At 38.5% G+C, this 23,311-nt stretch overlaps 2 protein-coding genes and 1 long non-coding RNA gene across 3 annotated transcripts; 1 reads left to right on the plus strand and 2 right to left on the minus strand.

Moving 5' to 3' along the window:
• Positions 1-769: 769 nt before the first annotated feature.
• LOC131782257 (uncharacterized) lies at positions 770-5,869 on the minus strand. Its single transcript, XM_059098983.2, has 7 exons — positions 5,738-5,869; positions 4,203-4,725; positions 3,671-3,799; positions 3,350-3,460; positions 2,474-2,669; positions 1,563-1,839; positions 770-1,115 (listed from the first exon to the last, which is right to left on the minus strand). Exons 2-7 carry the CDS (start codon positions 4,705-4,707, stop codon positions 939-941), a joined length of 1,395 nt encoding a protein of 464 aa, XP_058954966.2. The 5' UTR covers positions 4,708-4,725; positions 5,738-5,869; the 3' UTR covers positions 770-938.
• A 1,606-nt stretch (positions 5,870-7,475) lies between these two features.
• On the minus strand, positions 7,476-9,958 carry LOC131782273 (uncharacterized). The gene is made up of 3 exons (XR_009340027.2): positions 9,822-9,958; positions 8,028-8,242; positions 7,476-7,738 (listed from the first exon to the last, which is right to left on the minus strand). It is a non-coding gene; the product is annotated as an uncharacterized lncRNA (long non-coding RNA).
• Positions 9,959-10,153: 195 nt separating this feature from the next.
• On the plus strand, positions 10,154-22,836 carry LOC131782235 (2-oxoadipate dehydrogenase complex component E1). Its single transcript, XM_059098949.2, has 25 exons — positions 10,154-10,187; positions 11,113-11,329; positions 11,983-12,100; positions 12,193-12,287; positions 12,366-12,472; positions 13,022-13,138; positions 13,744-13,855; positions 14,267-14,364; positions 14,804-14,867; positions 15,422-15,588; positions 16,001-16,045; positions 16,382-16,497; positions 16,604-16,679; positions 17,526-17,614; positions 18,179-18,450; positions 18,791-18,973; positions 19,233-19,372; positions 19,513-19,669; positions 19,786-19,886; positions 20,081-20,182; positions 20,583-20,645; positions 20,763-20,945; positions 21,464-21,527; positions 21,616-21,701; positions 21,997-22,836. Exons 2-25 carry the CDS (start codon positions 11,188-11,190, stop codon positions 22,108-22,110), a joined length of 2,811 nt encoding a protein of 936 aa, XP_058954932.2. The 5' UTR covers positions 10,154-10,187; positions 11,113-11,187; the 3' UTR covers positions 22,111-22,836.
• Positions 22,837-23,311: the final 475 nt, after the last annotated feature.

The raw sequence follows: 23,311 nt of genomic DNA on the forward strand, positions 1-23,311 counted from the left end.
GACGATACAAAACGGAACTGCCTATATTAACCTAAAGGGGCAAGTTTCTACAGTAGCTCCAGACCTGACCGGGCCAATTTTTTGTGTTTTTGGGCAAAACACTCTACTCCCACAGTGCCCCTTGGCTCAAGTACAGACTTGACATTTTTTACTTTACATACTCAATGATCATAGCTGTCGCTTTAATTTTTTTTTAACAATGATTGAAGGGAAGATTTCCTCGAGGATTGGATGCCCAAGTTTCTCGTCCGACTATCGTAAACTTAGTACCGAACGCCTGCTTGTCCAACCTTTTCAGAAATTAACCTGACCCTTTCCGCCCTTAATGATTTTATATCTTGCATCTGATTGGTTAAGAAAGTGGTGCGAATTTTCTGGATCAATCACACAAAATCTCATTAGTAATGCTCCATACTGACTACTGTGCAACTCCTATGATTTTAGTTCTGATAATTTGGTACTGGATCAATTGATAATCGCCTGATTGATATTTCTCTTGATTCTCATCACTCGTCTGCTTGAAATTACATAGGTATTGTAGGGAGAAATTCTGTCTTGGTCACTCGTGGTAGTTAAAGGGTTAAAGGGCCGCGCTAAACCAGGATGCATTGCTGGGGTAGTGGCTTTTTTCAGTATTTCCTATACCACAGAAAAAGAAAGGCTACTGTGTGTATAATATTACTCGACTAAATCTTTGCAATCTTGATCGAGAACTGGTTTTTTATTCCTTCAACTAGTTCCTTTTAGTGTTAAGTTTAAGTTCCTTTACTACGCATTTTTGTCGTTTCATTTTACGTTGGCGGAGGATCAAATGATTTTAAGGGGTGTGGATTACATAGTTTTCAGGGGGGGCGGATAGGGGAGTAGTCGTCGCTAACAGAATATAAATGGAAAGACTAAGATTATCGCTATGTTGAGCTTAAGCTGACGGAGTAATGTCACGTCATAAAGTATCTCTCCAAGGCATCTTCTGCTGGGTAGAACACAAACGGCGGAAAGTGAACGCCGTCAGTAGTGCCTCCTGGGTATGCTGCGCTAATCTGGTAGACGTCTAAGACAGGGATACCAGCTTCACACATTTTCTTCATGGCGTAGGCGTTGAACAGTTTAATTCGCTGTAAAATTCATTTTAAAAGTTTTAGAGTCTAAATCTAACTATCTAAAAAGAAGACAAACAAATAAACAAGAAAGCATATAAAAACAAACAAAGTGGCAACGTTGCCTACAGTACAATGCCTGCAAATATAAATGTTTTTTCTTTCGACGCGGGTTCGTACTTAAGACGACAACAAGAGATTTAAGCGAGATGGGGCGTGGCACGAGAGTTTTTCAGTTCTTTCTGAATGAAAGGTTATTGTGATTTTTGTTTTGGTTTCTGTTTTGTTCTACAATGGGCATTGTAAATTATTATACAGATTTCAAGACATTTTAGAGGTAATTGTCTGATAATTAAGGTATCAGAAGGGGCTTAAATTTTGAACAAAGGTGCTTTTTTTTTCTCCACGTTCCGTCATCATTGCTTCGGGGAAATAGGAAGAGTGTAGAGAGTGCAGTTTCTTTACCTGCTCAGTGTGAAAACGTCGACAGCAACCCGTGTAGAGCTCAGTCTGTTTCCCGAGGGAGGGTGTTGTCTTCCAAACAACCCTTCCTCGATAGCTCTGCTTCAAAACACGAATGAAACCTTTAATTATCTTTTGGTAATTTCTAAAGCTCGTGCTTTTTAAGAGATGGACTCCTGTGTTAAGTACCAAGGCGCTATCTTCATCCATTAATGGCTGCGTTACAATTGAGCGTAGTTCTTCCAGGACTTGTGTCACATTAAGATCATGGCCTCCGTAACTAGGAAGAGAAAGTAATACATGTGTTATTTCACCTCACGCTTCCCTAACTCGTCCCCAGCCTTTCCTTCATGCCCTTCGTCGCTTTGAGTTAGCCAGAGACCAATAAGTGAGGACTTGGCATTAGTGAGCTCACTTCCTATTCAACAATCGCACATGTCCGACGTAAAATCTAAAACCATCACGATTTTTTCACGCGCGTTTTCACACGTTTTCAGTTCGTCACTTGTATCTTTAACGATTTACCATTGGTCCGTTAGATTTGATTCTTACATTCATTTGTTATCAGTTGGCTACGTTTAAAATGAACTAAGGTTTATTTTACCGTTTTTAACAACGATAGGGGTACGGGGCCCAGGGGTACGGGGGCCAGGGGTACGGGGACCAGGGGTGGGGAGAGTGGTGTATAATTTGGACGTCAACGGTATCTATTAGGCTCTTGAACATTAGAAGATGGCAGCAAAGTATTATTCTTATATATAGAGAAAAAATTGCTAAATTAAACTTGCTGGGTCGGTCTCCAAAAACTACATGAGAAACAGAAATGCATTATCGCTGTTTAAGCTCTTGTCCAGATCTCACTCATGTCTGAAAGAGGAGGGAAGTTTGAGCACGAAACGAAATACCTCCATTACCAAAGATCCATCTCATTTGAGTTCACCGTTCCCAGCCAGTAGACCCATACATTGGTATGATAACACGCTCGGAATACACGAGAACACAGCTGTCGGCGTTGCACTGATTCGTAAAACCGTCGATTGTGTGAGTCACCATATATCCATAAGACACCAGATCCCTGCCTATGGCCTGACCTTGGGTCGCTGGAGTCAGCTGGAGAAAGAATACAAAACACATTCCCAGAATGATGAAGTAATATGATGTGGCTTTACGCAAATCTTTCTGATTCCTCGATTAGTTGTAACTTACGGACGAAATCCAGAACAGAACAAATTCTAATCACAAAAAGTAAATGTATCACTGCCGAAAGACGTCATTAGGATCAACAATTTTAGGTGCAACTTTAGCTAAGATTGATTGTGTTACCTATTGTTTTAAATATTTAGCAAAATTCGTCGATCAAGTGGATTTGTGCACGGGATTAGAGGTCGGAATTCCGGACTCGAACCAAGCTGGTCAAGTATTGCTTGGTGTTTTTGGCAGATTGCGTTACTCTCACCAAAAAGCGCCACTCACCTCCCGGGAGATAATTGTTCATTGCCAAACTGTTAAGGAAGCCTGAAAAAAAAAAGGCTGGAGGAGGGGTGGGTAACCCTTTATTAGACTAGCTTTTCGTCCGGGGAGAAGGTAGTAGCAATATCTTTGGCTCCTTCATCATACAGAAACCGGTGAGCTCTTACAGGATGAGCTATCTGATTCGTCAGCTGCCTTTGCCTTACTTTACCTACATGTTTTAATTAGGAGTGAAAGAAGGACGTTCAAGGATGTAGTCATATTTTGTGCAAAATTAATTCCTTTGTGCGTAGGCAATTCAAACACACTTGTCAACCTACTGGTTTTATATGGTAACCAGTTGTTGTTCACCCATCTTCCAAAACCGTCCAAAAGAAGGTTGCATCCGTCAGAACACCACTGGGTACTGCTGCTGAACAGAGAGTCTAAATCTATTGGGAAAAAGAAAAACATTGAGCTTGGTAGCGTGATATTACAAAGGAGAACCATCAAAGAACGACGTGATGATATTTGTACTACATCGTCTGCAAATCGAGAGCTTTTTTAAACCTGAGATAATTCAGTTTTCCAATTGATACTCCTGCATTGTCATTTGCGCTAAAGAACTAAATACATGACTAAAAAGAAAATTAATCACTCACACTGGGCATCCTGTGGCACGGTAGGAGGAACTTGGACCGTGAAATATGCTCCATAATAAAGTGGTCTATTTATATAGTCGTCCGATGTCGCTAGTGTTCCTGGTCTTTGAAACGATCCGTGTCGACAGCCTGCCAAATTCACCATAAAAAAGTATTCAATTTGTTTCTGTAACAATGTTGCTTTACTTGTGCTCGTTTTTTTGAAAGGCTCTGTTGCGTCAATTGCGACTGAGGGCGTCGGCAGCGACAATATTATAAGAAGTTTATATTTTTTAAACTTTCCTCCAAAATCACGAAGTTTTCGAGATTCAGAAGTTGAGAAAAATTTATGTCAGAAGGTAGTGTATGAATAGATAGATAAGCACTCGATTAACAAGTTAACATTTTTAGCGTAGAACAAAACCAAACTACATAAGTTAAGAAAACTGTTCTTTTCCTAGAATCAAGAATATTTGAAATATACATGCAAAAAACTTTATAAGAATGAACAAGTTATATATAGCTCTACGAAATGCAAGAAACATGGTCAAACCTCTCATAAACCAATCAGGAGGCGGGTTTTTAAGCCCGTGACAGAGCGTATAGTCCAACGTTATCTGTAAGGAGTAGGTCCCAGGTTCCATGGGTAAAAACTTGGCTTCGTATGTACCATTTTCCATATCGCTAACGGTAGCAACAAGATCTGCAGGGCCCTGGACTCTAACGCGCCACGCATCTCCACCGAACGCCTTTGTCCGGTTCAGAACTGTCACAGACTGTATATATACCTTGCTAAAATGTCCTGCAGGATTGATTTCCGCCCCTGAAATAAAACTCAGGTTGGGATGAGTCTTGAAGTCGTCCGACCAAATCTCGTAAGCCCAATGTCGCGAGTAACTCGGACACGAGTGAGTGTAAGTCCGCCAATCAGTTCGAAGGGTGCGTTCTCGGCACCAGTTCTTCTCAAAATAGACGTAAGGGTCTTGTCCCAAAATAAGACGTCCACAAATAAAGAACAAGCAAATCACAGGTCCTGTCTGTTTTGGAATGGTGTCCATTCTAGCAGATTTTTCTCACTAGGAAATAAAGAAGTTTAGCTACATGCTCCATCCAAATGGCGTCTTAAGCCAAAGGTTTTTGCAGTCGAAAGTATACTATTACCGCTTTTGTCTATTTATATAGTTTGTGATACAGCTAAACTCCGTCAAAATTCAGCACAAATTTTTCACCGACCCGGAGACTCATAGTTTTAAAGTCTTGCTTACTTAGGAGTTGTCTTGATTGTTGATTAATCATTGATGATATATCGAAATTTATCCGTTGTCATAGATAGATGGAGTAGTCTCATTTATTTTGATATAAAAGAGACAAGCATTCAAGCAAGCATGAAAATTTAAGATTCAAAATAACTGCTTGTGGAAAACAGCAAAAAATCCACATCTCTATCTAACATTAGTTAACTAGCATGCCCTTTGGGCCTTACCGAAGCCTTGCCGTACAGTAGATGTTCTCAATGGCGCTCGTTGTCACATAACAAATCCCAAAAATATTAAACAGCTAAGTAATAACACAAAAACCAACCATCCAATCATCCTATTTTGAAAACTCACACTGAGATCCAAATGCAGAAACCAGACGACAACTGCGATCATATCGTTTCAATTTTAATAACTTGTTTGCCAGCTGGTTTGCCACCTGCTGTGTTTTAAAGTTGTTTGTGCTATAATGGCAGCGTTGTGTATTTTTCAGCGCGCTTTCTGAAGTAGTTGATTAGCACAAAAACGCTGAATCAACTCTGAATCCAAAGACTTGATGACATGTTTATGCTTTGATATATAGAGAGCTAGAAACAGCTGAAACTCTAAATTTCTCGAAATGAATCGTTAAGAGTTAAATTTCATATTTGTATCATAACAGCTCCTCTTAAATTGCTGGTAATGGAATATATAAGCACTCTCTGATTGTGTCCATAAGGGCTTCTCATACCGCTTTTTCTATTTCTAAAACGATTTTGAAGATCCACACTTTTTTGGGAAATGACACCAATTTATCATAACCTGATTCATGAATATAAGTTTAAAGTCCTACCTTCTTGCCATTACGTCATAACTTCATAATCATCTTGACAGAGACGTCGACAAAACAAAGAAGTATTGTCTCGATCCAATCTCTCGTAAAAGCAATTATACAAGAGATAAATAACAACAAGTATAACTTGTGATTTAGCGCCGGTGGGGCGCCATTTTGATCTTGCAGGTTCCTAGTAGTCGTCTGTTTGACCACCTGCTGGCTATTCCACTTCCGGGTTTGGATGAGGCGGAAGTGGACAGGAGCTTTACGCTGTGATCTCTTTCCGTTCACGAAGACTCGACCACACCCACGACGCTCCAAACAAAAGAAATATGTGTAAAATTCATGGAGGAGGGGGAGGGGGGGGAGAATTCCGGAAGTTTGCCGTTTTCTTTCCCTCTTTATTAGTACTGAGATCTAATACAAGAGACCCTTGTAACATAGCTAGTGCATTTGCCTAATCAAATTCAATTGCGTGAGCGTGCTTCATATTCCTATTGCGCACGCTCATGACGTCAGCAAACAAAATTTGTTTTTCTTTTGGATAGGAGAATTTTGTATTCAATCAGAAAATAAAGTTCATTTACACGCATGAATTCACTTGTCAGTTTTTTGACCAATCTAAGACGAGATCGTTTACAGCGTAGCGAAATGTTTTCCTGAAACAACATTATTAACGCGCTGAAGCGTAGCAGAGGGAATATTGATCCTTTTACAACATTTAAACCATTAGGTTGAAAATGTTATAAAATAATTGTTTCATACGTCAGCTGTGCGTTCATCGAGATATGAAGTACTTGGGAAGTTTGGAGAGCACTCAAGAAGCTAGAGCAACTACGCCTCGAGCAACTCTTACGCATCTTTCGTACACTCCAAACTTCCCGCGTGCTTCATATCTTGATGAACGTACGCTGACGTATGAACCAATTGTTAATTAATTATTAATAACGGGGAGGGGGGAGGGGGGGGAAGGAGGAAGGATTTTGGGGGATCACTTAGTTTTCGGGGGGAATGAAGGAGAGATCAGTCGTCCCCAATAGAGTATGGAGGGGGACTATAACTGCCAATGAGGGGGGGGGGATGGGGAAGGGGGGGACCATAGGAATGTTAAAGAGCGTTATGAGAGGTTCAGGTAAATTTTATTGCAACACAACCAAAATCTTCCAACCTCCTCCCCCCCTCTGTTTCTTCCCCCAATCCCTGAGATGAAAATATACAATGTACATGTCCCGGGTGAATCTCAGTCAAAACCAAATATAATACGTCTTTGATTTATTCAGTTCGTGCTTACTTTCTTAATGTTACAATCGTATACTTTCAAACGTTTCCTTTTATTACATGTTTTTTTTCATTATACCATTTTGTATTTGTATTTCCTTAATTTTTTGTTACAAGTTACATGTTTACACTTCTCTCTTTCTCGCAAAATTTTTATTTTTTTTCATTTTTACATTTCTCCTCCTTGCCACGCCATTTCTTATTATTTCTTTTTTTCACTTATATAATTTTTTCGTGTTCTTTTAATACTTTTTTAATTTTTTTGCACAACTTTTGTCTTAGCAAAAAGTTACTCACACATTTTTCTTTTTATGATTTGTACTCTGGCTTCTTTTTCAATTGGCTTTTTTACGTTACTGAAAATATATATTTTTTTATTTATGTCAATGTATATTTTATATTTTTTTATGGCATTTTTGATTAAAACAAGTTCCTTTCTCTTTTTTCTGCTACAAAAAAGGTTGAAAAACAGTTTCAGAAGTTTTATTTATGCAAAGAACTTTTTTTAATTCGTTTTTTTTTTCTTTTTTTCTTTTTATAAAGGAAAAGGGTTGAAAGTATTTTGTTGATTGTAGCAGAAGTACAGGATTACAAAAGAAAACCGGACCTCATGCCCCCAAAATTATTTTTGGTGCTTTTGGTATTTTTGATACTCTTTGCTTTGTCTTGCTTGCCACTGCTGTCTCCATCTGAGATACTTGGTAGTGTTATTTTAACAGGCTCAAAAGATGGTGCTCTCTCCTAGGAAACAAAATAAAAAGATCGCCTCAGACATGGTTCAGTCTGTTTTACTCGGTTTTAGCCTAATAGAGCGCTTTACGATTGATTGTGGTAAGGAAAAAATTACTTTTAATTTCAAAAGCCGATAAAAAACTCGAAGTAAAACAAGCTAAGCGCCTAAAGCACGGGAAAATAAATTCTACGAATGGCTTAAGTTGAAAATAACTACTTGCAAGAATCTTTAGAGCTCGTCAAAAAACAAAAAACAAAAAAATTGGTGAGATTCTAAAAATTTCCTTAATTAATTTACCTGAGTGGTGCTACTATCGTTTTGATCGTCAGCATCGTCGCTTTCCTCACGGGAGTTCTGCCATCTTCGGTACATGTAGTAACTTCCTCCGAGAGCAAATCCAAGACCAAAACAAGCTAGTAAAAACTTCTTCATCTTGCCAACTTTTGAAACCTTTCCACTGACAAGCACTACGTAAAAACGCCTCAGACAACGTTTGACAAAGTCGTAATTACCTTTATGACGTGATAAAGGGCGCGTGTAAATTTTAGAAATTAGAATAAACAACTTAATTATTTCATTATCAGAACTTTATTTTTGGTTAGTTGGGATGACTGCTCTTGGCTGTTAGAGCACGGGTAGTCCCTTTTCCTCGTTCTGTCGCACGAATAAAAATTGAAGAAACTAAATTAAATAGTAAAAAAATTTTCGCCGCAGCTAAACCGGAGGCAAGCAATCGCCCCCTGATTTTGCGCGGTGCGCAGTTAATATTTTCACGCTCGCTCGACGGATAAGCACAAAAAATAAACAATAATTGTATTCGTAAGATTAGTTTACTAAGAAGCGAGTAATATATAAATAACTTATTTTCCTATTAGACGACTTTTTAACGGCATCGGCGTTGCACGCCGAGAATTCAAATTCAAATTCAGTATTATTCAATTTGAATTATACCGAATAATTTTGGATGCGATATCTGCCGGCAGGTCACACCGATACCTCTTCGAGTGCAACCCCAATATTTTGACCTTCTTTTAAAATCTTTTGGAAAACGATTCAATGTTCTGGACACAGAAGTAGAGCCCACTGACTGGAGTGAAGCGCACAAAAACAAGTTGTCAAATTAATAATGACGAAAAATAGATGAAAACAAGAAATCGGTGAACTGTGGGCCAGAAAAAGTACCACTGACCGGGGTTCCCTTCTGAGACCCCCAAAAATTCCCATTTAAAACTCCTCCCTTAATCAATGATGCTCCCTTAATCAGTGATGAAGAAAAAGGGAAGAAGAAAATACTTTGTTGATTTTTGCTAGCTAGAAAGTTGCAAATCATGAAAGGCAAACCTCTGTTATTCCTGCGAAGCTGGGCCATCATGAAAGTTCAGAAGGTAAAAATGAAAACGAAACATTTCGAAAATAGAAAGTCAAAGAATGACGCATTCAAACAACGAAAACGAAGTAACTAAAATTAAGAAACGAGACAAATGGAGCTTGAAGAGGAAGTGTCTTGAGTCGTTGTGTTCAATGTTATGGCTTAGTCGAACGTCGGTTCACGTTTTTCAAGCGACAAATTAATAATGAAAAAAAAAAAGAAAAAAATTATTTCATGGGGTTCCGGTGATCACATGCACAACTACGAGGTTCCCAATGGAGTTAAAACCTATTTCGGCCATAAAACGGCCAAAATAATTAGTCGCTATGCATAAAAATTGACAAATTTTAACCGCTAGTCATAAATGAAGTTAGCCGTAAATTGGTCAAAATTTTAACCTTTAGCCGTAAAAGCTGTCACCCCATTGAGACCCTCAGGTACCAATTACAGGAGAGGTAATGCACGATCGAGGTTAAAATTTAGCCGCGTTTACCAATAAATAAACCATCTGTTGAACTGGGTGCTTCGTTTTGTTTTCATGCTATTTAAAGTGCTTTGCAAACGTGATTTGGTATAAGGATGCTTTGTGTCCAAAACATACCCTCTGATTTTAAAAAGATTGCATGACCACGTTATACAGAGATCAAACATTCAGACACTTCTTGGCCATCTTTTCAATTAATAAATTAGTTATCAGTCAATGAAGTAAATGCAATGCTTACCGAGTCTAGTATGACTCTAAGAAAGAGTACGAATCCTTAGAGGGGCAAAATCAAGAGTACTAAAGACCAGTATAACCCACAAACCTCGCAGCAGAAAGAGAAAATTCAACATGGAGGAAGATCGGGTCGCAGTTTTTCATACTCATACATATATTTTAGGTTTGAATGACGCTACTGTTTTATCCTATCCAGCTAAAGTGTAAGACTGTATTTATAGAATGTTCACACACAAGCGTAAGCCTTAAGTTGCTTGGTGTTCGTTGGCGCCGTCAATTCACAAGCTCAGCGGCTGTACGGGTTTGCATAAATTTTCCATATTGGCGTATTCGTAGTGTGCTACGAGAGTGTCAAGTCACGCGGGACTGTGTGAGTAGAAGCTTCTTCTTAGCTTTTGTCTCCTTGATTCCTCTGATTTACAAATGTTCTATACCTATGAGTGTTATAATTTGCCACGTTTTACGTGTACTTTTTTGACAATAATTTAAAGGGTGTATGCTTCACTTGAAGCTGTCTTGGACTCATACCGTACTCTTGTTTTGACGGTATTGCAACATGGCCCAAAATAACATCTTCGGCCACGTGCAGGTTACAAAGCCTATGTCTGAACAGGGAGCTTAGTATTTCGTTCGGCATACATGTCTCTAATTTGATAGAATAGCCGATCCTAACGAGATTGTAAATCAATCGCTCAGACAGGAAAAATGTTTCTGATGACAATCACAGGTGTACGTGATTTTTTGGGACATCGACGCCAATTTACGTGCGTAAAGCCTCGATTGCCGAAAAATGCGTAAATTAAAAGCATAAACAATTAACCAAACACATACGTTGCTGAAAAAATGAGTGAATCTGGTATTAATTTGTTGCGATGGAATTTTGAAATTTTACTTTGGATTAATTTTTCATTATTAATATGTTGCCATCATTTGTTGGTCAGCTGATTTAACATGTAAGAAAAATCGGTCTAAAATAATTCTCAGTTGGATGAGTACTGATAATGTTCATAGAGTTGCAGCACACTTTTGCATTCATATGTAAGCCATCAACATCACCTTGCTTCACTTCACTCACTGCAATGACCCCATGGTACTCTAGGTACATTTTCAATTGAGTTGCAGGGCTTTTAGGAAAAAAAATTCAGAATCTGTGATCTTTGGCAAAAGTTTGAGACTACATTACTCATTGAAAAAAAAAATGTATTTTGAGATTAGATGAAGAGTTTGCAAGACCCGCACTTTCATGTGGTGGCACTATATGGCTCTCATTTTTATCCTCTTTTTATTGTATGAAGGACTTTTCTGATGTTTGATATCATGCCAGTGTGAAGGAGCCCTCAGCATAAGTTCCACAATCAACAAACACCATCATGTGGAGAATTATTCCACCTGTGATACCTTTGAAGAATTTACACCAAGTTGTCCTAAGGAGCAGTGTTAATACTGTCAAACTGTATCATGCAAAGAGTGGGTGTTTTGGTTACAGGCCTGCTCCTCAAATAATCCATGCAGGTCAGTTATAACTGAGTAAAATTAGAATGCATAGGTTATTGAATAATGTAAGAATGAAAGAAGAAAAAGACTGACCCCTTCCCCTGGTCCCTTAACCCTTTAACTCCCACATCAAACTTGTAATTCTCCTTACTCTCAACCATACAATTTTTATAATGTTAGTTCAGAGAATTTAGTATTGGATCTACTAATTATCCCCAAATTGATATTTTTCTTTATTCTCGTCATATATCTGGTTGATATTGTATTGATGTTGTAGGGAGAAATTCTGTCTTGAATTCTGAGTTAAAAGGTCAACCCTTCAAGCCCTATGAGTGACCAGCATCTTATTTCTCCTTAAAGTAATACTGCTGAATCATTCATTAAGATCATGAGAATAAAGGAACTGATTGCCATCCTTAATAGAAGCTTTGATTATTAAACTGATTCTCCTTGTCAGTACAAAAGGAAATCTATAGATTAAAGTTCAGAGAATATAGATTCTGATGTTAGGGTGTAAAGGGCTGCAAAGGTTGGAGAGTAATAATTAATCAGAGGTGTTGATCACAACGGAGGTGACAGAATACCTCCAGTACTCCTGGGAAAGAAATATACATTGTCTAGTAATTAAAATGTTTTTTGTTTGTAAGTACTCTCTTGATTATCTTGTTTAGAGAGTGAAGAGGAGTTGCAGAATAGAATCAAGAATGCCAATATTCTCAGACTAGTAAATGCTTACAGAGAACATGGGCATAAATTTGCAGATGTAAATCCTTTGAAGGCAAAAAACAGGTACATACATGTGCATACAATTCCTGCTCCTTGGACTAATTTTGAATTTGGATTGTTTCTAATCATTGAATATATGTTACCATTTTTCTCAGAGATTTTCAAAGTGTTTTAAAGAACTCCAAGGAATTTTCCTTGGAAAATTTCGGTTTGGATAATGTGGATGTAAATAGATCTTTCAAGTTATCAGGTAAGAAATTATTTTAAATTTTCTTTGTTAATATTGATTGTTAATTAAATTATTGATGACTCTCCTTTGTGCATTTAGGGTTGTTATGTTATAATGGTCAAGAGGAAGCCACTCTCTCAGAAATTCTTACACATTTGGAAAAAGTTTATTGTGGGCAGCTATCGGCAGAAATACACCATATTGAAGTAAGACACCAGATTTCTAGCTCAAGGAGCCTTTTAGCTCCAGATTCCTCAGCTTGAAACATTTATCTCAACCTCCTAACTGCATGACCATTGCTTTCTTGGTTATTTGCACATAGTAACTAGTATCTAAATTCTCCTTACAATATAACCCCTGAAACAAACATCAATGTTACAAGAATAAAGGGAATGATCACCAACTAAAGAAGCTCTTGATTGTTCTGAAAATTCTCCTTGTCAGCACCTTGGGAAATGTATAGAGAACAGCTTGGAGAATATATATACTGTTGTAAATCTACATCTTGCACCCTAGCAAAGTAGCTGTAGCTTGCTTTTCATAATTATGTCTTGCTGCTGAGGAGGGTAAATACTGCCTCCTTAAGCACCAACCCTAAAATCCTTCAGTTGTGTAGTTTATTATTAATAAGAGTCATACTTGCTTAATTTACAAGCCACACTTGGAGAGTGGGTCTCAAAGAAAAACAGCTGCTGTGATAGTAGTACTTAATGACTTCGTTACTTGGCAATTAATGTGTGTTCACTTTCCTACAGGATGAGTCAGAGATGCTTTGGTTGGCTCAGCTGATTGAAAAGAGTGTTCTGTATTGGACACTAGAAAATGAATCTAAAAGACAGACCTATTTAGCAAAGCTGTTGTTGAAATCTGAGGTACATGACTTGTGAATGTCATTGTAAATTCTTTACTTTTATTGAGATGTTGTTGTAGAAAGTGGATGAAAAATAATGCAAACCCTCTCAGTTTATGCAGAAGTCTCTTAGATGCCTGAATAATCTCCTAATCTCCCAAAGATAAAGTCAGCAGTTAAGCCAAGTGTCCCTGAACTTATCTCAGTTTCCCAAGCATGAAGCGACTAGCAGTATCACTACTCCACCCCCCTCCCCCTGCCCAGAAGGGGATGCTAGTCCAATGCAGGGTCACTCCAGCATTTCATCAGGCTTTCTTGGCAATATATGAGTACCCATTTACACTCCTGGGTGGAGAGTGGCACTGTGAGGGTAAAGTTGGTTTTGCTTGAGAACACAACTGTGACCCAACCTTGTCTGAACCCTGGTGTTAAGACCCAGAGTCCAGTGCACTAACCTTCAGGCCACTGCATCTCCCCTCTTATCTCCTGTAAAATTCATTGAATCTTTAGGATAAGGGTAAATTTTGAAGTTCAATATGAAAGTTTAGTTGTAACTGGCTTAGATAAATTATATATATCAAAACATGTAATTAATGAATAACATACTCACCCATTTTTCTCAATTAGGCATTTGACAATTTTCTTGCCAAAAAATTCCCAACAGTCAAGAGATATGGAGCTGAAGGAGCAGAGAGCATGATGGCATTTTTTGATGAACTTTTTCTTCAGTCTTCTTACAGTAAGTTAAGCAACTCCAGTATGGAACAATGGAAAATAAGCTTTGAAATGTCCTTAGTGCAGGTGAAAGTGACCCCTTAGGTCTGCATCTTTCATTAAAATGTCTTCAAACTGTGTTTAGAATGTATATTGTTTTGCACCTGGTCATGTTGTGGGCCTCTCAATGAGGCGAGTTCATGTTACTTCTAGCCCTCATGCCTAGAATACTTGTCCAGGATTTCGACAGTTTTTATGTCACCCCATGTGTGCATTAAGTTCTACTCTTACACACAAGAACAGCACAATGACACCTCTCAAGGCTTGGGACCTTAGACTCTTTTAGTCAACAAATACTTGACATATATTTCAGAGGGTGTTAATTACAATATGCTGAATCAGTGCCCCTGCATTTCCAACTGAATTTTTTTTTCAGGTAAAATCCAAGAGTTAGTCTTAGGCATACCACATAGAGGCCGACTCAACCTTCTAACTGGTCTTCTGAAATATCCCACAGCCCAACTGTTCCACAAGGTTTGAACTGTTGGATGTTTAGTAAATACTGGTAAACTGTTTACTATTAATAATAATTATCATGACTAAATTTGACCTATACTTATGTGTAGGTTCCAAAACTTATTTTATTGGACATTAATACAATTAGGTTGATTTAATTTCTTTTTTTTGCTTTTCCTTAACACTAAAATTGTCTCACATGATCAATCTTGTGAGAAACTGGGCAACCACAGAAATTAAATCGCCAAATGATTATAGTTGGTTGTTAAACGAATGCGATTATAAAATGTGAAAATACATTTTTAGGACTGGTATATTTCAACGTTTTCCATTGAAACATAATTATATTTTTTGTTATTATTATTATTATTATTGATACTATTGATATACATGTAGACATCCTTGATGATAAAGTATTTAGAAAAACATTACTTTAAATATCTTTTAACAAAAACAGATAAAAGGAAATTCTGAGCTTCCTCCAGGAGCACAGGGCATTGGTGATGTCCTCTCTCATCTGTGTAAGTTAATGACAACATTACATGTAGTTCAGATTTACCTTTGTTTAAAACTGCTAGTGTTACATGTCTTGAATTAATAAGCCAGCATTGCAAAATAATGTGGTCTATCTTTGTAAGCCAATGTTTACTTAACTCTTTACCAGCTTTAGCCAAAGGTTATTACAGGTGTGCAACAGTGGTCTTCTAGTTTAATACTTGATTAGGTTAATGATTGTACAAAACTTCAGATGTAGTATTGTAGCGAGGTCTCTGATCAAACCAGCCTAACATAAATTGTCTGATTTGAGAATTTTTGGCCCACTAGTTGGAAGCAAACCAGCTGAATCTTTACAAGTTTGGTCAAGGTGCTTGTCCACATAAGTATTAACTCAAAAGAAATCCTTCAGCTTCAGTTTTCTGCACAACATGTTTGATGCACTGAAAATGCTTTCTCACTCTCCCCTTCCATAAATGCCTATTTACTAAAGTATCCCTTAAAATCATAGTTTCTTTTGGAAATCATAGATTTTCTGAATTTCCTGCTTTTGTTTTATCTACTTATTCTATGTTCTTAGACACTTCTGTGGATCTTGAGGATTATGATTTGCGAGTGACCATGTTACCAAACCCATCACACTTGGAAGCTGTCAATCCTGTGACAGCTGGTAAGGCAAGGGGTCGGCAGCTTACATTAAAGGATGGTTGCTTTAGCAATCTTGCGGACAGTCCCCTGGGTGATAAGGTAAATGCAATTTACTATTTCTTGTTTTGGAGTTCTCTACATACATGTGTACGTATGTTGGATATATTGGGTGTGTTGTTGTAAACTGATTTATGACTGATAAGTATTGACTGACTGACCTGAGGTTGATTGACTGACTGACTGTCTGATAAACACTAACTGAATGACTGATTGATTGACTAAGTAAGTGGTTTGCTATGTGACAGACAATCAGCCAATCTTAACTAACCTTTCAAAGGAGACACCTTAAGCAAATGGGTTGGGGTGAAGAGGATTTATTCCTCCTTCCCTAATTGATGCCTGCCATGCAAATGATTTAGAACTACACAACCTTTAAAATTCCTACCTGTTTTGGCAAGCACTTAAATAACAAGATTCATCGTAAACTTTCCATCCTTTTTCTCTCTCCAAGGTGCTCAGTGTAATGGTTCATGGAGATGCTTCATTCTCTGCTCAGGTAAGAAAAGGCAGTTTTCGTCTGGCAATAAAATCTACATTTAGCATCATGATTTTGCTTGAATTGTTCACTCAGGCCTACACATTGTACATGTATTACCACAAAGTTTAGAATGCAACGCTCCATTCTTCATGACAAATTCCTGTTTAAACTGTTTGTCTAACAAAGACAGAGTAGAAAATTTAGTGAATGTGAGTATATTCTGTGATTGATTGAGGAAAGTAAATGGTGTTTTCAGCATCAGGACAGGCACAACAACACTCTTTGTTGTTAGGGCATCAGCCAAATTTGAGGTAAACATTGTTCATCTCAGAGGAATATATTTCTCATGCACAGGGTATTGTAGCAGAGACATTTTGCCTGGCAAACCTACCACATTACAGTGTTGGTGGCACAATCCATTTGATTGTTAATAACCAGCTTGGCTTCACTACCCCTGGGGAGAGAGGAAGGTAATCATTTCATCATGTTTTGCGAATTGTATGACTTGTCTTTCTTTTGATACATTGTGAAATTCAAGGTTAATGCTTTTAATGAAGTTTAAGATCTCTTTTGTAGGTCTTCTAGGTACAGCAGTGATGTTGGTAAAATGATTGGATGTCCTGTACTTCATGTTAATGGAGCTAATCCCGAGGTAAATGTTTCTTGTGACACATGATCCATGCCTTCAATTTTTTTAAAGGATTATTCTTTAAAAGTCTGGGTAAATTTGAAAATGATCCTCTACGTAGGAGGTAGATGATTTTTGTCTCTCTTTAGTACTGTTTCTGTCAGTACAGTTAGCAGTAAGTAATTATTCACACTCTTATCTTATGATATCTTGTGACCATTCATTACTGCAAAGATCGCTTTCATATTCATGACCATAGGACTGTCACTTTATTTCTCTGTAAACAAAAAGTTGGATTATTTAAAAAAAAAACACTATGCTGTATATGAGTGTAAGAACGCATGTAAAGAATGGTCCAAACGAAAAGTGTTTAAAGGAAAATTTACTAGACCATTTTGGCATTAACGTTGATTGGAGAGTTTTAGATAAGATTTTGTTAACTTTCCAGCTGTACATGCTAAACTCTGCAGCGTGCATATTAAAGTTCATCCAGCTTAGATAGAGCGTTTTTCGATTGAGAAAAATACCCTAAAGAGCTAATGAAAACTCGAAATGAGAACAAGCCAACTACCCAAAGCGCGGGAAAACGTGGGCGACCAAATCGTGGTTGGGTTCACGTTTGCATCTGATTGGTTGATAGAGTGGCGCGAGTTTTCTGGACCAATTACAGAGTGAAGCAAAGCCAAACCAACGCAATCGCGGATTACTGGCGACGTTCAATTGAAGGCTGCTCTGTAAGAGATGTGGTTGTCAATCCATAATGGTCGAATAGATAGCTCGTTGGTATTGAAAAATATGAAAAAAACATAATTGTTTGTAGACTAACTTTCTGTTATCCTAAAAGTCTTCCTCTTGCATTTGTTCACATAGGAAGTGGTCCGAGCTTGTCGCTTGGCTTTTGAATACAGAAGGAAGTACAGAAAGGATGTTATCGTTGACATGCTTTGTTACAGACGATGGTATGTTTGGTTTGATTTCTTCGTGATTGTCCCTCTCAGGAGAAGTGAAAGCTGTAGATACAGAGAGGCGCTTAACTTTTACTTGTAAATAAAGAAAACCTTAAACTCCTTGGAGTGACCAAGATGAATTTCTCCTTACAATCTCGATGTATTTTTAAGGAGAAAGGCGACAAAATTGAGACGTTTATACGAAGATTAAAGCAAATATATTTGTATTTATGTCACAATAGACTAATCTACACCATCCTTTGACATTTATACAAAACAGCGAGATAGTGGAACTCTCTAGATGTTTCAATTCAACGTAATATTTGCAAAGGATTTACTGTACTTTCCATCAATGATCTAAGAACAGTAATTTTCAAACAAACGCCGCCCTTAAGAACACACCGCAACGGAAACGCTGTGCCACGGCGCTAAATCAAGTGTATACGATGTTCTTTTAGTCACGAGCAGGAGTAGGGAAAATTTCTTAGATCCCATACCGAATCAAACCGTAGAATGTTACTTCCTTTGATATTCTAAGTCATGTTAAGGTTGTTGTTGTTATGGTTGTTTTTCCAGGGGTCACAATGAGATTGATGATCCATCTTTCACACAACCGGTCATGTACCAAGAAATAGAGAGTCGTCCTAGCGTGCCCGTGCTCTATGCCAATAGTTTAGAGCAGAAGGGCGTGGCTGCGATCGGAAGCGAGGGTGACAGTCAATATACCGATTTTCTTAATGATCAATTAAAGCGTTCAGATAACTTTATTCCTCAAACGAGTCACCTTGAGGGACACTGGAAAGGCTTTGTTCAGGCCAGTCCAGATAAAATTACTACTTGGGACACAGGTAGAGTATTAATTGCCTTGTTATGTAGGGGCAGCTTGTCTTTTTAGACTCTGTGGCTGTTTAGATTGCTCTTCTATCGATCATAAAGCTAGAACTAAGGTTACGAAAATAACTCATCAGTCTAGAGGAGAACATCCCGCAGAGGCGATAAGATGGTCACAGGAAATGCACGTAACCAAGTAGTGGTTAGGTTTAATATTGTACCTGATTGCCTAAGAAGATAGCATGAGTTTTTGTTATCAATGTCACAGCATAGTTAAGCCAAACCATTGATTTCCTGGGTTGCTCTGACACTTGATTGAAATCTTCTCATTTTAAATGGCTTTCTTTTCTTAAAAAGGGTTTCCCCTGGAAGGCTTGCTCTTTGTTGGAGCGAAGTCTGTCGAAACACCCGACTCCTTTAACATTCACCCGCACCTGAAAAAGACTCACGCGGAGGCCAGGATAAAAAAACTAGAAAGTGGCGCCGGAATTGACTGGGCTACTTCAGAAGCTCTCGCCATCGGAAGTCTTCTTCATCAAGGTGAAAACTCCTCTTCAATATTGAAAATAGACTAGTACCGAATGAAAAACCTACCTGCTGAGGATAACAATGTAGATGTCAGTGTTACTCTAATGGTCACACTTCGAAAGTTTTATTTGCAGCCTTAAATGATAGAGCCACCTTGTACAGTTTATGATACAGTACTCAAATGATTACGCACTGGCCAGAGTTTGAACTTTCGGATCTTTAATTTGCAGTTATTATGCGATTAATTTTGTCCGAACTTTCCGTTTGACAGGGTATCACGTGCGCTTTAGCGGGCAAGATGTCGGAAGAGGAACATTTAGCCACAGACACACGATGCTGGTCGATCAACAAACAGACGAGATGTTTGTACCACTGAATAACATGTCCGAACAACAGAAAGGATTCCTTGAGGTATTTAGCACTATTCTCCTGAGAATTTCCATGACGAACTCCTCCAGACCTGCGCTCTTTCGGTCGGAGACTTGCCTGCTAACTTTTGTACTAGTAATGTAGATCTCTGAAAAAAAATTTTTTCTCGGTCTTCCACACAGGTGGTTAACAGTCCTTTGTCAGAAGAAGCTTGTCTCGGTTTTGAATATGGCATGAGTATTGAGAACCCAAATCACTTGATCATCTGGGAAGCGCAGTTCGGAGATTTCTTCAACGGCGCGCAGATTATCATCGACACATTCATATCAGGAGGAGAGGGTAAGAGTAATAAAATTTTTAACCCGTGGCATATTGATGAAGATATTCTCTCACGGCAATGATAACTTTTAGAAAGGATTAGGCAAAAAACAGCAGAGGTGATTTTTGTTTTTCAGCAAAGTGGTTGCTTCAGAGTGGTCTGGTGATGTTACTGCCTCATGGCTATGATGGTGCAGGACCTGAACATTCTTCTTGTAGAGTAGAAAGATTCCTTCAGGTGCGTGGTATTAGCTTTAGACTTCACTTAAGTCTTTAGCTGTCTCCGTCTGTCACAGTGTTTGCAATAAGTTCGAGTTTGTCGATCTATTGACCTTTGAGTTGAAACTAAAAAGTAAAAAAGTTCTTAAGGCAGAGATGGCGATGGAGAAAAGAGACTGGTGACCACCCTTAATCGTTTTCTTATCTCTGTAGATGACAGACAGTCGAGAAGATGGAGTGGACGGCGACTGTGTGAACATGCAAATAGTGAACCCAACTACGCCTGCGCAGTACTTCCACTTACTACGTCAGCAGGTGAGTTTAGATGCATGACGGAAAAAAGGATGAGATGGCAAAAGTTTTCGAGTGGAAAAGGGAAGAGAAATGTAGTTTTTTTTTTGGTATCGAATCCCTCAACTCTTTAGTTGATGCTCCCCTCTCATTCATTTTTGGATTTTCGAGGTTAAAATTTATTAGTTACTACAGACTGATGAAATTTTGTTAACTAAAGCCGAATTGTTTGATGCCTAGAATCCACTTTACAACAAAAACCCATTAACACAAACCCATCAAATTTTATTGTCTACACTCTTAATAATTCTCTTAGAAATGCCGCCAGCCTGATTCGATCGACAGAAAGCGGAACTTTAACTTAAAGTAGATACCTCAAGAAAAACTGTTCCTAATTTATTAAAATTATTATTATTTGTCCTAGATGGTCCGCAACTTCCGGAAACCACTGATTGTCGTTGGACCGAAGTTGTTATTAAGACTTCCGGTGAGTAAGATGCACGAGCATCCAATCCAAGAAAATTCTAGAAGTTTTGCTAATGAAATCGGAACAAGCTTTGGCGTGCCGTACGTACGATAACGTATTTTTCTCATTTCCCCTCAGGCTGCGGTATCGACCCTTCAAGAAATGGGCCCAGGAACACATTTTAGACCGGTGCTTGGAGATGCCAGTGTAAATAGCGCTTCAGTGCGCCGTGTTGTGTTCTGTTCTGGAAAGCATTATTACGCTTTAGCCAAGCAAAGAGAGGCGACCAACAGCTTAGATACAGCCATTATAAGACTGGAGGTAGGGGACTCGTTTTGATACTAGAAAGCGATCTATTGCTTGATGTAGAGGAACCTTATATCAGGGACACACTTGAGGCCACTTCATGTGTCCCCTAATGAGAGGCGTTTGGCATTTTTATTGGTTTCTTTGTTACTTTTGCTGTTGTTGGGACTAGGGTTGGAGTATTCACTAACCGTGACCGCATACATTTTTAAGGAAGGATCCTAAGTTGGGCTTGTATGAAAAGCGGTGTCCCTTTGATTGGAATCTCGACTTCAAACCCTGGCCAGAAAACTGAACAAAATTTTAAGAGGGAGATTGGGGTTAGGACCTAGGATCACATCCGGCAACTGGGGAGAGGGGTAAAGACATTCCTGGTGCGGATTTCACGCGGTGTAAACCGTAATAAGTTCTGGCGATGCGAGCCACTTTGCTCGTGAGCAGGTTTTATTTATGCTAATAAGAGACAATTCTTTTTCTTTTTACTAGTTAAGTGATAGTTCTAAAGTTGCTGTTTTACTTTATATCCTCTCCAGTCGTTATGCCCGTTTCCTGCTGAAATGATTCGTCAAGAGCTGAAGAAGTTTCCTCAAGCGAAAGGTATCTTTTTAATAGTTGCCCCAATGTTCCTATCAACTTGAAATGCTTTAGCAGTGTTGTGACAGTCATATACGACTTTTCTATGCAGAATTTGTTTGGAGTCAAGAGGAGCAAAGGAATATGGGAGCCTGGAGTTTCGTATCACCGCGATTTGAGAATATTGTGGGAGTTAAGGTAAACCTGATGATATCAAAATAGGATTTATAGTCAGTCTGTCTGGTTGATTGATTGACTAACTAACTTGTCGATAGATTGATTGCTTAACGTATTTACTGAAAGCATAGTTAGTAGTCTCCTCTACTAACTATGCTGAAAGTCAGGGTAACTTGAAACATGATAGCGCGGTTAATCAGTTGACTTGACTGGATTCTTGCTTGCCTTATTGACGGATGGATGAGTTAGTATTTTCGTTGATTATTGGTTGATCCATCAATTGCTTGACGATAACAGATTTTAATCTTCGTTTTAGCTCAATTATAGTGGTCGAAGAGTTCTGGCTGTTCCTGCAGTTGGCATTGGAAAGCTGCATTCGCAAGAAGTAACCGACATTTTGAGTGGCACGTTCCCAAATAAAGACAATTAACCATAATGCTTGGCGCTACAGTTGAAGATAGTCCTAAATCATCCTGTCTCTTCCCTTGACAAATGTCTTATGGCACCATGCTGGAACTTAAGTCTCCCTGCCTGGGCTAAATCTGAAGAGAAGTCTGACGTTTTTCTAATGAAATTTATGGAAAAGCAAGGGAGACTGAGTAACGTCCTACAAATGAGGAATTTATTTGTACCGCGACTAACTTATTACTTCAGGTTGTAAAGAAACCGCTCTTAAAAAATAACATTTACAACTTGTAAGTTGTCAAAGAAGACTTAAATCTGCTCTAAGCATCAAAGCTAAAGTTTGGTTTGACAAAAAGTAAATATTTTAATTATTTTACATATTTATCATTCCGCTCTCAAGATATGAATGTTAGGGCTCTTATCTAATACCATATTTAAAACTGCATTAAAATCTCAAATACTGTCGAAATTGTCCCTGCGGACTCCTCCGTAATAAGGAGACTTTTCTCCTTCCTGTCGGTGTCCCTACTAGAGAGGTTCGACTGTAGAATAAACAAAAAATCAGTTGAAAATCGAAGAGTCGACAGATCTCTATTTAAGTTTTATTTATCACTGGTTAAAACCGGAAAACTTGAACTTTGAAATCGATGGAGAGGATTGAACTGAAATCTAAATATTCTTCTTAATTAAATAATTCTTCCAATCCTGCTCTTGTATACGTCTTGCAATAAAACGTAATTAAACCAAGGGATGTGTTGTACCTATTTCTGAGTGGTTAATGTTATTCAATCGTCTGTAATGAGGAAGACTTTCGAGTTCTTCTAGTACCCTTTTCCGTGTTCCCGTCACCAAAAAAAAAAATGAAAGAAGGCGAAGAAGAAGGAGAATTGCTCGGGAGTCGACTTTAATTTCGGCAACTGAAGCATCCCAAGAAAAACTCCAAAGGGGGATCTGTGTATGTCCGAAAGTTAAGGTCTTCCATGTATTTTTGTTTCGAATCCTTGACCCTTGACCGCTTGTATCCCGTGAAAGGTATCAAGAGGAGAGAGAGGGTGTATCAAGGAAAGTGTCCTATCAATCAGGTTTACGTTTTTCAAGCGAACGGAGACAAAACCAAGGCGAGCGTGAAGCGGGAGTCATGCGCGCGGCCGAAGAGATCGGAGCGCGAAATACGAGGACTGGGTAAGAGACAATGATCTCTCATGCCCAGGTTATCCCTGCCAATC

The sequence above is a fragment of the Pocillopora verrucosa genome, chromosome 7 (assembly GCF_036669915.1).
Source record: "Pocillopora verrucosa isolate sample1 chromosome 7, ASM3666991v2, whole genome shotgun sequence".
Taxonomy (NCBI): Eukaryota; Metazoa; Cnidaria; class Anthozoa; order Scleractinia; family Pocilloporidae; genus Pocillopora; species Pocillopora verrucosa.

What these genes read in the sequence shown, in the direction of transcription:
- LOC131782257 (XM_059098983.2), bottom strand. Translation starts at nt 4,707, where the DNA reads ATGGACACCATTCCAAAACAGACAGGACCTGTGATTTGCTTGTTCTTT. An exon ending in TCAAATGAGATGGATCTTTG is followed by an intron (nt 1,840 to 2,473) that starts GTAATGGAGGTA and finishes TTCTCTTCCTAG; the next exon opens with TTACGGAGGCCATGATCTTA. An exon ending in GACGTTTTCACACTGAGCAG is followed by an intron (nt 1,116 to 1,562) that starts GTAAAGAAACTG and finishes TGAATTTTACAG; the next exon opens with CGAATTAAACTGTTCAACGC.
- LOC131782235 (XM_059098949.2), top strand. Translation starts at nt 11,188, where the DNA reads ATGTGGAGAATTATTCCACCTGTGATACCTTTGAAGAATTTACACCAA. An exon ending in TAGATCTTTCAAGTTATCAG is followed by an intron (nt 12,288 to 12,365) that starts GTAAGAAATTAT and finishes TTGTGCATTTAG; the next exon opens with GGTTGTTATGTTATAATGGT. An exon ending in AGTTGTTATTAAGACTTCCG is followed by an intron (nt 20,646 to 20,762) that starts GTGAGTAAGATG and finishes ATTTCCCCTCAG; the next exon opens with GCTGCGGTATCGACCCTTCA.